At 41.1% G+C, this 15,660-nt stretch overlaps 1 protein-coding gene across 3 annotated transcripts in view; it reads left to right on the top strand.

Moving 5' to 3' along the window:
* The window catches only part of RBMS1 (RNA binding motif single stranded interacting protein 1), a 269,316-nt gene that overhangs the window by 210,540 nt on the left and 43,116 nt on the right, over positions 1-15,660 (top strand). For all 3 annotated transcript variants that reach the window (XM_019522696.1, XM_019522694.1, XM_019522695.1), the window contains exon 5: positions 10,866-11,023. In XM_019522696.1, the coding sequence (XP_019378241.1) occupies positions 10,866-11,023 (158 nt within the window). The remainder of the gene's footprint in view (positions 1-10,865; positions 11,024-15,660) is intronic.

Here is a 15,660-nt window from a genome sequence, read left to right as displayed (position 1 = left end):
TCTGCAGGGCCCTCCAAAGCATAAGGCTTGGGGTGGTTGCCCTGATTCGCCCTTCTCCCCCCATGGAAAGCCCTTCCTCAAGCCATTTCCCTGCCTTCCAGCTCGTGCACTGCTCGAGCCATGTGGCTCCTGGCTGCATTGCCAGAATGCAGGAACATGGGCCTGCGCCAGTGACCTGGAGGGTGTGTGTGTTCATAGGGTAGTCCCATATGCACCCACACACCCCCTCGCACTGCCATACATGCAGACCCTCACACCCCCCGGCTACCCCCTCACCACACAGCCCCCCACAGACCCGATACCCACCCACACCCCACATATCCACACATGTACCCACAGTCCCCCACTAACCTATACCCATCCCCCCACAATATATGAGAGTAAGAAGAGCTTCATTTTAAGCAATTATATACAATCACTTTTATGTACACTACACAAACACATGTAAATCAGGACAAAAATATTTTTTGAAATCAAATTAATGAATCTTTTAGATGTTTGATTTTTAGACTATAATTTGGTATTTTTTTGGTTCTGAGATGGCAAACCCCTTGCTGAAAGGAGTATTTCCAGGGGCAAGGGGAGGGACTTCTGGTGGCAGAGGTCAGGGGGGTTACCCATCGGGACTTCCAGTCACAAGATGACGACCGGGGGCTGGGGCACCTGTTAAGGGGCAGGGCTACCCTTGTGGCCCTCAATAGCTTGCCAAAACTCAGTAAGTGGCCCTCCACCCGAAATAATTGCCTGCCCCTGCTCTAGGTATTTAGTTCCAGTTCTTACTCTCATAGTTACAAGGTTCTAGCAGCAGTTTAAGGCAATTTATTCCTTATCCTGTCTTCTGCGTCAGTAAAGAATAGCTTCTCACCACCCTCTTTATAACCACCCATCGAGTACTTGAAAACTCTTTCCAACTTGTCCACATAGCAACTCAGTGCCCAAAACTGACACTATTCTGAGTGGGACCCCATCAGTACTGAATAGACTAAAAGAATTACTGCCCTTGACTTACAAGTGTCAGTCCTGTTAATACCACCCAGTAAGCTATTGGCGTTGTTTCCACGAAGAGCAAACTGTTAGCTCATATTCAGCTCACTATAAACCCCGGGTCCTTTTCTGGAATACTGCAAGCTAGCCAGTTATTCTCCAATCTGTATTTGTTCATGCAATTATTCCACCCAAGTGCAGGACTTCGCACTTGTCCTTATTGGCTTTCTTTTTATTAATTTCAGACCATTTTTTCCAGTTCATCAAGGTCATGCTGAATCCTAATACTGTCCTCCAAAGCATCTGTAACAGATTGCAGCCCTCAGCTGCTGAGAAGTTGGGCAGCGGTGTGTTAAACCATTACTTAAGAAACCATCTGGTGGTTCTGACATATTCAGTTATTCCTGTTTCAAAATTCTGAATTTAGAGAACAATATTAGGAAGTTTGTGGTGAGACAGCTTCAGTAGTGTCTGGTTTTGTTTGTGGGTGTGTCCTAGCGATGGATAGACATCAAACATCAATGTTGATTCTTCTACATCTGTCAGAGGTCTTTATAAAGATGCCAGAAATTATTGTTGGCGTGTATATGGACTCCAGTGGCTTTGTTCGTTTTTTTTCTGAAAGATTCCAGTGGGTAGTATTGGGAATTGCTCATCAGTCCTAATTCTTGTTCCTGTAGGATTCCCCTTCTCGTCCCTCTACTTCAATTAATATATTGGGCTGTTAGGAAAGTTTGAAATGAGCCTGTGGTGAGCTTGTTTGTTTGGCCACGCTGTTTCTGAGTGTAATTTAATGTGATGTGTTTGTCGTTTGGAGGTCTAAAGCTGTAAATGTTTTGGGCTTTGGATGGCATAGAGATCACTTTTTTCCTATTGGTTGTATTATACCAGTGTGAAAGATAAGCCATTAGTGCTCAAGCCAGCCACTTCCAAGTTTTACCAGCAAATAAGTTTGAATGGGGGACACTCAACTTCCTCATGTAATCTGACAGAACTTGAGTCTGAAGAACTTCAGGGCATAACACAAAAGCAGTATCTTACTTGAGGTGAAGACAGGAAAACTCAATATTTATAGGAAGGCATACCATCAGTACAGATGGTATTGTTTGTCTTAATGGAGTAATTAAGTGACTATGGGGAAGTACCTCTTTTTTAATTGATTTAAATTTCTTTTTGGAACACAGGGGATGCTTTTAGAGTATCTACAGGGACATGTAAATTAAAAAGGAAAAAAAAACCCTAAAAGTATAAAGTTCACGTCTTTAAAATTTCAAATTAGTGGTTGTGTTCTGCCCTGGCTCTCTAAATCAGATTAGTAGAATATATCTTAATAGTCCTAGAAGACTGTTGTATTCTTTCAAGGCTCTGCACAAAATTTTCGTAGAAGCAGTTGTCCTTTTATCAAAGATGCACTTAGCAATGTCTCCATTCTCATGGATTGACAATCAGTTGTGTCTCAGGTTTGTTTAGCAATGTTCTGTTACTATAAACTGCCCATGTATAAAGATGTCTTTTTACCATGTTACCATGCCCCTTGTCTTGCTTGAATGCTGTAATTTTCAGAGACACATGGAGGTAAGCCAAGGTTTGGCATACATGGACTCTTCTCAAGGCTATATGATATTATTTAAAAGAGAGTTTTGTGGAAATATTTAAAATGTCATCATGGAATTAACAAATCACACTTTATATGCCAGTGTGGAAAGGCTTATAGGTCTGAGTACTAGGTTTAAAACATACAGATTCCCTAGAACTGTAACTTGAATCCCTGTAGAGTGCGTTTAGAGTGCCATAATTTTGAGATGCATAGCTATGAAATGCATAAACTGGGATATTATTGAAGAACTGATTTTTGCATTCTTACATCCTGCAGTACTTCATACTGTAGTTTAAATGCAATAAAATATAACTGGAAAAATTGTTTCTGTTTCAGTGTTACAGTTTTCAACTGAGTTTGCATCACAGTTATTTTTCCTCAGAAGTCAATAGCGCTTTTAATGCAGGGTGAGTTTTGTACAAGAGAGCTTTAATTCCTAGGTGGCAAGCTGTTCAGAGCAAGGATTGTGTGTGTGTGTTTGTGTATGTCCATGTGTCCATACATACATGTATGTTGAATGGGTTAGCAATGGTACCTAGACATTTTGAGGTATTCTGCAACTAAGGTCCTGAGTGTTATTCAGAGAGAGTGCAGAAGCAGTGGGGCCTGAATACTTTAAATCCAAAAGATAGCTGATCAAAAATCCCCTGGCACTGTAGTTTGGAAGTGTGGGCTCACTATCCTGAGCAACATTCTCTCTCTCTCTCTCTCTCTCTCTCTCTCTCTCTCCCTCCAGTTTTACTCACCTCTTTGCCCCAGATATGGCTTCAGTCCAGATTGAAAGTGGTTTAAGATATATCATATTTTCTCACATAACTAGGGGTCTACCCAGTGCAAGGAAGCAGCCAGCTGATCTTGCAGGCAGATCATTGGGCCTGCTGCCATTTTTAGGGGCTTATTATGGCCAGGGCCTCCCCATGCCTCTGATTGGCTTTTGAGCTAATAGAAATTGGCAATATATGTAACAAATCATTATTATGCCCTTGTCTGGTCGTGGAATAATCTGTTGGAATAAACACAAGCATATTGGCCAGTAATCTTTTTTTTATTTTTTATTTTACTGACACTTAGGAAGAAAGAACTGTAAAGCACTTGCCACATGCTGGTGGAAGTATCTGCTTCTCAAGCTAGGAGGATTGCAAAAACATTTCTTAAAATTTTAACCTACTTTCGTTGTCATTTTTATTTTGTGAAACCTATTTGAGAAAGATAGTACTGTAGCCATTACACAAAACCTACAGCACACCGCATAGTCCCTGCGTGTATTTGAACAGACCTGTTCAAATACAAACAGTCTGTATGTAGTACCTGTTACCATCTTTAAAAGAAGTTAAAGGTTAACTATTTTTTATCTCTGTCAAACACAGTGTTGTAGAACGTAGTCACTCTGCGTCACTAGCGAAGAACATGTTTTTGAGTGAATGACTATGAGAAATGGCTAACTTCTATGTGTTTTGAGAATGCGCTGGTTTTTGTAGTGATTTCCACTGTGGCAGCCTTCTGGGGAATTAAGTCAGTTTACATTCCTGCAGGGAGAAAAAAGTAAATAATTGTGGGTTACCATAGTAACTGGTGCACTAAATCTAATTAGGGTAGTAAAAATATAGTGAGGAATACTGTGGTCTGTTTTATTCTGCATCTGGACTGTAAGATATAATTGACTCCTAAATGCCTTAGAACAGGTTATATTCAAACAAGACCATTCTCTAGTACAGGACTGTCCCAACTGGCAGCCTGCAGGCCACATGGCCATCAAGGGGTTAATTTGTGGCCTTCTTGCTCCTGCTCACCCCAGTTGCTCCTGCTGCAGTGTCTCCAGTTTCCCTCCTCCAGCTGCTGCTTCCTGCCTTTGCCCCAGGGGCAGGGTGAGTCTGAGGCTGTGCCGGGGGGAGGGATCATGGCCATGTGGTGCAAGGGGTAGGAGGGAGTGCTCACACTTGTGCACCCATGGTCACAGAAGTTGGGGGAAGCGGTGGGAGTGGGGAGGTAAGCATCTGTACTGTGTACCTGGTATAGCCTTGATGCCATGCAGTGCCCATTAGGGCAGACTCCAGGGCATGTGGCCCCTGGGGTCCATTGGCTTAGAAGTTGCACAGCTGTGCTCTAATAAATTGTTTTCTTACAGCCATTTTTTCCATGTAAAAAGTTTTCATCTACCCATTTTCTAGGCATTTCTGTAGGCAATAGAATGAAACCTATAACATAATGGACAAGCTAAGTCAAATTAAGCCATTGTCCTTATATTTGTATGAACAAATTCCAGTTAGCTTTAATAGAAATCTAGAAGGTACTTTAAACAACATCCAATGGAAATTATTTCAGAAGTAAGTTAATTAAATATAGAGAGACTAAATTAAAGGCAAGCTAATCTTTGCCTGCTCAGTTGCTGAATGACCATCATTTCAGGGCTCCAGCAGTAAAATAGAACAGTTAGCAACTGCTTCCTTTCTAAAGAGCACTAGAGAAACTACATGTTTCTGTCTGTAGTGTTACATCCTGTTTAGAACAAAATGGAGCTTCCATCCTGGGACCTGTACTTTTGGCAAAGTACAGCTTTGTACTGAAGAAATGTGGAGGGCACACATGGGCCAGCTATAGAGGCTACACATTTTGTGCCATTGTTGTAGCTTAGAGAGAAAGCAAAAATGCCAGAAGCATATGATTAAAATGACAATCTAATTGCAAACTTGACTTCAGTGATTTATTTTAGCTCAAAATATCTTTTTAGATGGCTCCTGTTTCTGTTCATTTATACTACAGCTGTGCTTTATGAAAATAAATTATGATATTTAGCTAGCTAATTAAAGATACAGCCAGTTTGTTTTGGAATGCTAGATAACAAGTAAAAATTGCTAATGATGTTTCAGAAGGGTTTGGGGGAGATGCTGTTTCCCCTAGCGCCCGCTGGCATAACAAGGAGTAATGGGCACAAGTTGATGGAGAGAAGGTATAGGTTGGACATCCGCAAAAACTACTTCACAGTTAGGGCGGCTAGGAGCTGGAACCAACTTCCAAGGGAGGTGGTGCTGGCCCCTACCCTGGGGGTCTTTAAGAAGAGGCTGGATGCCTACCTGGCTGGACTCATTTGAGTCCAGTTTCTTGTTCTGGGGTTTTGTTGTTCTCCCGCCCTGGCGGGGGGTCGGGCTAGAAGATCTACTAGGTCCCTTCCGACCCTTAATCTATGAAACTATGAAGTCTCTTGTTTAAAACTTCTGGACAGACAGTATTAAAGCTGGGGTGATGACTGATATTGATTGGATATAGGCCAACTGAAAACTTGAAAATTGTTTTCTGTATGAAAGCAAACAATTATTTAATCCCTTTTCCATCAGTCCAAGGATCTTCAGTGCTGTGAGTGATGTCTGGTCACATGTTTCTGAATTGCTATCTTTTAGCAGTGACCTTACACAGAACAAGAGAAAACAGATGTTTTAGCACTTTGCCAAGTTTCTTTCTTGCATTTTAAGAACTGTTCCATATGCACAGGGAGACTTTTATTAATTTGTTTCAGATGATGACAAAGTTTTATACCACATAAGACTTTTGATCCCCATTTTTCTCTTACATGAATTTTAGTAACTTTGTGTTCTTTTTATATGCTTATTAATTTAGAGGGCCTAAGGAAACATGTTGCATACACTAAGATAAAGAAGTACTCTTTTTAACTTTGTCTCATAATACCCAACCAGAGATGACTGAGGACTTGCTTAGAAGTGTTGGGGGTAAGAAAGGAATAAAGTAAGCTTGCTGATTCCACTTATTAAAAAGAATACTTCCTGAAATAGTTCTCCAGTTTTCACCTTCCTAGAAGACCATAGGAATGGGCCATATCCTGGTAGGTGCTGAGTGTTTCCAGCTCAGCCCAAAGTCAGTGCAGGCTGAAGGTGTTCAGCACTAGAGATTATCATGCTTATTACCAGGTAAAGAGCTATATACATAAATCACTGGGTCAAATCTTTTAAATTCTGGCTGGCTAAGCCCACTGGAGTTGGCAGAGCCTTTGTGTTGATCTTCTAGGACACTTGTGGAACAGGCAGTACCCCCATTCACTTCTTTTCAAGTTTAGTTCACAATGTGGTCATGAATTTTTATGTGATATCAGTTCAAATGGATTCACTGTGTGTAAAGGTTAGAACAATCAACATTTGTCCAAACTCATTTTTTCACAGTTAAATCCAATGGCTGATCTCTAGGCAAGTTCTAGATGGTGTGTGTTCATGCTTGCTTGCTAGACCTAGAAGTGGGGGAAGGTCTCATCTCAGAAATATGCCAGACAGACTACAATATTGAGATAGTTATCAATAAGAAGAGAAATTGCCAAAGTTAATAATGTACTAAGCTACTGCCTGCCAGAGTTAGACAGAGTTTAAAAGTTTGTTTGTCTTTCTTCTGACTTCCTGAATTTAAAACTATTTAACCAACTATGGTGCCAAAATATTATGTGAAAGCAAGCATGTGCTTGTGTGGTGCCTTTTTGTATAAAATGTAATAAAGGAGACTCAGTTGTGGATATGGAAGTCCAGTGTGCTAGGAGAAAGATAATAACATCCTATTTTTTTATAAACACGTTATTTATCGTGGGGGATGAAACACCCAAGTGTTTCTAGATAGAAGTCTAGATAGAAGTTTCTAGATAGACGTTCTAGATAGAAGTTTTCTACTGGCAAACTATTGTAGAATTCTGAAGAAATGCAAACTAGATTTTTCTTATGATGCATTGTGCACATTGCAGTGTAGTGTAGAAGAGGAGAAACTAGCTAGCTTGGGTATCAAAAGCAGTTTTTCTCGTTCCACACCCAGGAAGCAGGGTAAATTAGCCCCTCAAATATCCATTGTGCTATACTAAACCTGCTTCCAGTATCCAGGCTAGCTCACTTAAAGCTAGCTTGGGTATCTGCACTAACAACAGCCTGTTTAGTTTAGATAGCCTGTTGAAGTCTGTTTCTTGCATAAAATATTTTCATCTATAATATTTCAAAATGCAGAATTTTTTTTCTGGCCTTTTGGAAGGTTTGGATGAACTTATTTTCTGTCTTGTTCCCACTGTACTTTTTCAGTTTTACAATCTCCCACCTCCATCATTTTGTTTGAATAGCTGTAGAAATAAAAGGAAAAAACCTTTTAACTCACTCTTCTCTTTGCCCATCCAATCTAACACAATGGTCAGCATGTCCTGTTAGGACAGCAAGGGCAGAGTTAACTGAGTTTTAAGGAAGCCTTTCTAGGTCCAATATACCCATTAAGAGAAAGTCGAAAAGACGGAAGTTTGAGCTGAATCTCCTCCAAACACCTACATGGGACCTCAGAGAACCTTTGTTCATAAAATGTTACCAGTTTGGAGGGAATAGCTTTTAATGTCCTTAAAATACTGTGGTTACAATTTCATAGGGACTTACAAATAGAGCAAGTGATATTCCTATAACCTTTAAAACATGTTAAGTAATCCAAGCTCTTCTGATAAAATATTGATAGGCTTTTATAGAAAAAATCATTTTGTATACAAAGAGTTAAGGTCTGTGTTGAAGCTGTAGCAGGAATACCATTCTTGAAGGAGTAAATCACAGGAGGCCTTTTTACCCCCTACATGCCAAGGTTTGTGATCTATCAGCCTTAACATGCATCACATCCAACAACCTACAGATTAGAATAACTGCTCCAGAACAGAGAATGTGATCTGTTCAGTTCACCCACATGAAACCTAATTATTCTGACCTTCTGCAGTGAAAATGATTCTCTGCCTTTATTTGTTGTTTCAGAATGTGGCTTCTCCTATTTTGCATATAGATTTTATTTATTGATATTACAAATTGTCATAATTTTTCAGTTTTCCAAATATTGCCAAGATCTTGTGAAATCTCAGATTTTTCTGGGAATGCAGTGTTATATGCCAGGGGCTAAAACTTCAATTAAAGCTTTTACAAATAGTGTTCATTAAAGAGAAACCATGAAGTCAAAGCCTACACTTTTCAGTGTATATACAGATAATTGTCTAATAGAAACCAAGAAACTAGCTAATTCTGTGAACATTACAATTATCCTCATTTCAAATTTGTAGTAAAGAAATCTGAACTTCATTTAAAAATATTGCTGTGGTAATGCAGACTTTTCCCTTGTGAGTTCGAACACTATACAGTAATGAATATTAATGTGAGCTGTACACTTAAGCCACAGACCCTCTCTGTACACTATGTAGATTCCGTATTATTTTCAATAAGTGTCCAAAGTCATCAAATTGTTGTATGACCTGCCTCACATTCAGAAGTAGTATTTTTTCCATGGGAAAAAAAGAACTTAGTCACAGGCCATTTGTATTGCAGTGAAGGGGACTGATTAAAACAACACAAAATTGCCTTGTATGCAAAATGTTATCAGTTGGTAAGTGACAACATGGTTTGGTTGAGAATTGGAATAGTATTAACAAGAGAGTGGGCAAACAAGGAAAGTGTCCCTGAGCATGTTTCCAGTTAAAGGTTGTTTAATCTTGAGAACTCTGGACCACCATTAGAAGAAAGTTGGTAACAACAAACCCCATACTTTCTAAGACGTTAGGGTCAAGGTGAACAAATGAACAATGAACATTCTTGGGTGCATTTATGATATAGTGGGTGAATGCACATTTAGATATGCCCTCTTGAGGAATTGGGAGTGCATATTTAAGGGTGTCAACTGAGTTGCAGTCTATGATCCTTGATAAATAATTATATCAGATAATGCATTATTAAAGGTGCTCAGTATTGTAGAAATTAGGGGTGTATAAGTACAAATATAGGTATTTGGCTTAAACCAGTGGTGCTCACCCATAGGCCAGATGATTGGGGCATGTCAAGTTCAAGCCCTGCAGGCCAGAATTGGGCCCTGGGGCCCTGCACCACCTCTCTCGCCTTTCTGTGCTGGAATTGGATCCCAAGGGCCCAGCACCACCCCTGCATGCTGGAATTGGGCCCTGGGTACCTGGCGCCACATCCTCCCAGCTCCTATGGGTCCAGAAATTTGGCAGTGGGGGAATAGTGCTACTGTTCACTCACCACCAAATTTCCAGAGCCATGAGGACCTGCATGGGCCATTCCCAGTTAAGATAAGCTAAACCAAAATAGGCATTGTTATATGAAATAAGAGTACCCAAAGACAGGGTAGTATCAGCATAACTATATTGGTTTAATTTTCATCATCAGTTATACCAAAAAAAAGAAAGAAAAACACCAACGAACCAGCCAACCAAAAAGCCTCCCCTGCACAGGACAGATTCAATCCTGCAGACAGTTATTCTTTTAAGATGGATCCTTACATCTATGTAGAATACTTAAGATACTGTATAGACAAAGGTCTGCTTGCATAGATTGCTTTACAGTTTAAGAAGTCATTGTGAGGTATGGCCAGAATTAGCGACAACAGGAAGGATAGTAGTTGCATCCTAACAAGGTTGGAGAACCCGTAGGAGAACACTCATGTAGGAATATATCAATGTTGTTTCCAGAATGGTCAAAATCAGAAATAGCCGGGGTCTGCATGGTTGGCCATTCCCCTGGAATGCCAGAGATCCAGGTTCAAGGCCCTGCTCTGAAACACGGTCTTCTATGTCTCAAATACCTGCCTTAACCACTCAGCTCCTGGCTATTCTGGTATTTTTCTTTCTCTCACTCAGGTATTTTTTAAGAAAAAAATATGAAATGTCTGTTTTGTACTACTGTAAAACAAGAAAGTTTTATGAAATCTTAAAACATCCAGGTCTCTCTATATCAGACAATTAACAACTTTATGGTAATGTTTGTGATATACCTTATTCTCAAAAATATATTCTTTCCCCCTTGTTTTTCAGCCCCGCTTGTTTCCTCAGTCCAGGTTTTTCCCCCCTTCCCTTCTAATATACATCGCCCTATTTTTCTCCATTATTTTCAGGTCACTTTTTTCCATCAGTCTAATTTTTCCTTCCTTCTCAGCTTCAATCTTTGTTTTTTCTGATTGGAATATTTTCTTTCTTTCCAAAACATCAAAACAAAGATAAGCTATAAGCTGTGGCCATTTATTCACCCTCATCCTCACTTTTTTTGGTTTTATTGACTATTCAAGGTCAGTAAAACTGATCCTAGAAATGATATAAGCAGTTTTTCCTGCCCTTGAAGGTCATTGTATAGAGACAGTAGTTTAAAGTGGCTAAGCTAGTAAAGAAGAGCTTATATAAAGAAACCCAAAAATCACAATATAGAAGTATATGTAGTGATCCACACAACTGATGCTCAAGGCTCAGGCATTAGAAAACTAATGGCAGTATTTAATTTTGTTTCAGCAACAAGAACAAGATCCAACTAACCTGTATATTTCCAACTTACCACTTTCAATGGATGAGCAGGAGCTAGAGAATATGCTCAAACCATTTGGGCAAGTTATCTCCACAAGGATACTTCGTGATTCCAGCGGTACAAGTCGTGGTGTTGGCTTTGCAAGGTAGAGTTTTCTTAACCATTTTATTAATTCATTCTGTTGCACAGGTAACAGTATATCCATCAGAACTACTCTTTATACATAACATGTTTTTCTAAATATTTGTCACTCAGTGACAGGAGAGAGGCCATTGGAGAAAATGCACCAAATTTCTTTTGAAAAGAAATTTCCAAAATGATATACAGAAGGATTTTGCTAATTTGTCATTTGCTTAGGCACTGTCTCTTGGTTAGGATTTAAGGCTAAGGTTTCACTCAGTTGTGCACCCTCACACACATTCAAGTTGAATAAGACTCTTCTTTCTATGTCTTCCTTGTACCAACTATTAATACTACATCCCCACCCTTGAGCAAGTGTCAGAAAGTTCATCACCAACCCAGTGTTTGCCAGTAGTAGTGGAAGGCCTTAATCTGAAACCCTGAGACCACTAGCTCTTTCTCCCTGTAAGCCAGTAGCGATGCATCAGGGTGATAATCTGACCTCTGTTTTGACTAAGTAGGGTCTCTTCAGATGCAAAGAAAAATTTTCCTGGTTAAGCACTGTATGAGCAAAGTTTTGATCTTGTTTCTCCAATCCAGCTGTTGAGGCTAAGCAAGAAATACATACTGAACTACTTCTCCTTCCATCAAGTGACTTACTATCATTTCCTGGTACAGTCTGGCCTGTTGCCAATTTGGGAGAAAATGTTTTAGTCATCCACAATAAATCTCACATTTAACACACAAATCACAGTAATGCTTAACAAATTCAGGCATTTTTTCCACAGTCGAGTCATCTCCCAGGTATTTAATCTATGAGAGTCTACATTTCCTTAAGTTACTAGCTTCTTGGCTGCTGAAGTTGGGTTTTAGTTCTACTTTGAACAAAAGATATTTGTAGCAAGTCTTGCCCCAGGTTTTCCTGTAGCATTAAATGCCAGACGAGCATTTTAAGAGACCTTAGCTTCGTAATCTACTTTCTCAGTAGGTTTTCTGCAATATTATCAGCTTTACCCCTGCTCAGCTCACCTAGGAGTGGCCAGAGGCTCCCTGAGAGTAGGGGCTCCCTTTTATAAGGGAGAAACCTTGCAGAATGACAGTCCAGTGGCTGGGAAACTGGCTCCATGGTCAGACCCAGAGAGTGGTAGTCGATGGAATCGTATTAACATGGCTCATGGTGACCAGTGGCATCCCGTACTTGGATGAGTATTCTTTAACATATTTATAAACTATCTGGATTCAGGTATCAGAAGCGGACTGGCTAAATTCGCTGATGGCACCAAATTATGGGGAAGTGTGGTCACGCTGGAGAATAGGCTGGCAATTCGGGCCAACCTGGACAGGCTTGCAAGGTGGGCGGATCAAAACCTGATGGCATTCAACATGGAGAAATGTAAGGTTCTTCACCTCAGGAGAAAAAACCCACATCGCGCTTACAGGCTCGGCAGTACTACACTTACTGGCACCATGACCTTAAGAGACTTGGGGGTCCTGACTGACTACAAGATAAACATGAGCCACCAATGCCATGTTGCAGCCGGCAAAGCAAACAAAATCCTGGCTTGCATCTACGATGCATCTCGAGCAAGAGCCAGGAAGTCATCCTCCTGCTTTACTTGGCCCTGGTGAGGCCGCAGCTGGAATACTGTGTCCAGTTCTGGGGCTGCACACTTTAGGAAGGACGTGCTGAGAGAGTCAAGAGGAGAACCATGTGCATGATTAGAGGACAAGAGAACAGGCATTATGAAGAGAGGCTGAGAGAAATGGGACTCTTGATCTTAGAGCAGTGTTTCTCAACCCATGGTACACATACCGCTGGGGGTATGTGAGACACAGGCACTGTGTTTTGGTCTTTGCCTGCTCAGGCCAGAAGTTCCAGCTGTTGCCCCTCCTGCTGTGTCCAGTGCGCTGTGGCTTTCACTCCCCAGTGTCAGTGTGCCGGGGGATAGGGAGGGAGGTCCCGTGCAGGCTGCTTTGCCCCAAGCTATAATGGAGAGTGGGACTCAGCTTGTGGTGGTGAAACTAAGTAACACAGTGGGACTTCCGGTTTCACTTTTGCCATGTTGATCAGGTTGAGAACCACTGGCCTAGAGAAGCGAAGGCTTGGGGAGGATTTGGTGGCTGCCTATAAGTAAATAAGGGATGTGCATCAGGAGCTGGGAGAACGTCTGTTCACCAGGGCACCCCAAGGGAAGACAGGGTCTAACAGTTACGAACTCCAGGAAAACCAAGTAAAAACTTCTTTACTGTCCAAGCCCCCAAGCGTGGAATAAAATCCCCTCGGAGTGGTGCAGGCACCTACTCTGGACACTTTCAAGAAACACTCGGATGCCTATCTTGCTGGGATCATTTGACCCCAGCTGACTTCCTGCTCCTTGTACAGGGGGCTGGACCCCAGTGATCTTGCAAGGTTCCTTCCAGCCCTAATGTCTGTGAAATCTATTAATTTCGAAACAGGCTTGACTTTTACATGAACAGCAAAAGGAGCCTATATAGATCAACTATGCAAAACTGACTGCTATCTATTCAGATTGACACTTGCAATGCAAGCGTAATATTGGAATATGAATGAGTGGGTGTTTCTCCAGACTGAAGGTGATTAAGTCCAGTTGAGACCGATGACTTTTGTGATTTTCTTTAAACCAGAAAATTAAATTTCTGATATTCAGATCCAGCAACCCTGAGTCCCCCCCAAGCTCTTTTGGATTTATTTGGTCTGTGAACAAATGCTGCTATTTTGTTGATCCTGGCTCTTGGCTATCAGTTCCCAGGCACTAAGTGGCAAGGCTACCTGAAGTCCAAAACTGGGAAGATTTACTTCTCTTTTCTGGCTGTTGCTACTTTGCCACTGAGCAGAAGGTGACTAAGGGTAGGTCTATAAGGCAAAATGAAGTACTATGCAGAGACACCTGAGCTAGCTAAAAACTGGCTAGCTTGCAAATCAGAAGCAGTACAGCCATATTAGCTCAGCATTCTCCCTCTCAGCAGGGATAAATAGTGCTGTGTTAACATGGCTGTACTGTCATCCATACATTCAGAGCTAGCTCTGGGTCTCTCAGTAGATGGTGCTTCATTCTGCTGTATCAATATGCATATGTCATTAAGCTTAATTTGTGGGTCTGGGTTTACAAAAACTTAATGTGAAAATAAAGAAATCCATATATGTATTTTTTTAATATTATCGGACCATCATTTTACAAACAACTGTTACATTTTACTCTGACTAAAATTGCTATATTTTGCCCCTCACCTGCAAGTCAGCTGTTTTCAGTTCAGTCAAAGTGATACTGACTACTGGGATGTATGTGCTTGAATTCAAAGGTGTGATTGCAGCTCATGTACACATACCCAAGCAAGCTCTAAAGAGTCTGGCAGCAGTTCAGAGCACTGTGTGAACAGAGTTCACTGTGTCATTGTAATGCTTTGAGAACATCATAAAAACCCACTATTGAAGCTAAAACTAATGTGTGTTGTCTGTCTTTCAAGGAGGCCAAGTTTTAGATTGTGAATGACCATATGAATTAACCTGTCTGCTTTGCTGAGGGCAGTGTTGGAGAAGGAAATGGTAGGACAGCATAGCTTTCATTGCTAGTGTCTTTGCCATTCTTTGCCTGATCTATGGATACATAGTGCTGGGAGACATATTTGGCTAGAATCCCACACCTACCAGCATCAGAGTCTGGGTTCATACTGTCCTAGTTCATGGGTATTTTCTCCATGAAACATCTGTACAGCTGAGTCAGTGCCATTTTCAGTTTTAGCCCCCCAAACCTGTGCTACAGCATCTAGCTATCGTGAGATCTCTTGTTACCTCCCATTCCACCATCTGCAGGTTACCCCTGTCAGGATTTTCTGTGGTTGCAAGGTGGCAACTCTCAGTCCCTGTTCCTGCTTCATTTGTTTCTTGAACTTCAGGAGATGTCACAGCAGGAACTGCAGTTCACTAGCTCAGGTAATGGTAGTAGTCATGGTAGTACAGGATTCCGTGCAGGCTGCAAAACCTACCAGAGAAACAGGGTAAACCAGCTTGTGTTGCCACAACTAGAATGCTACTGGTATAGTACCTGGTTTGATGCAGGGTTAAGTATTGCTACACTATGCTACACTCACTGTGACTGCACTATAAACAGTGTAAACCTCAGTACTGTAACAGAGGCAGCTCCTGACTATGCATATGAGTTGATCTAGCTATCATGTGATTACCTGGTTAATTGCCTAATTAACTAATATGGGAAGATTCACTGGGCAAGTGTGCTTTGGCATTTAGTTTAGGAATTTGCAAGAGAGAGTGCTACCTGCTCCTTCTAATTCACTAAGATGCTAAGTTTCTGCTGTTACTTTCTATCCCACTCCACTTTTTTCTGTAGAATCCAATCAAGTTGGGGGATAGAGCAGTGGGCTCCCTTTGTCCTTCCCTATAAAGTTGGAAGATGGAAAAGGGTAGATAAAGATGGAAGTAGAGCTTTTCCTGTGGCATAACTTCATCTTTAAAAGAGTGAGAGGGGAATAGGGCCAGACTTCACAGCCCAGTCCAGAGCTGCAAAGCAAGCTGGGATGCTGGGGGACTCTGATCTAACTTGAACCAGGAAGGGATCTGGGACAAAATTTTCATAAGCCAATTTGACCTAAATCAGTTAAGTCTGATGCTACATTTAACCAGGT

Source organism: Gavialis gangeticus, unplaced genomic scaffold (genome assembly GCF_001723915.1).
Source record: "Gavialis gangeticus isolate Ggan-Ray unplaced genomic scaffold, GavGan_comp1, whole genome shotgun sequence".
NCBI lineage: Eukaryota > Metazoa > Chordata > Crocodylia > Gavialidae > Gavialis > Gavialis gangeticus.
Note: the sequence above shows the minus strand (reverse complement) of the source record. Positions and strands in the feature narration are given on the sequence as shown.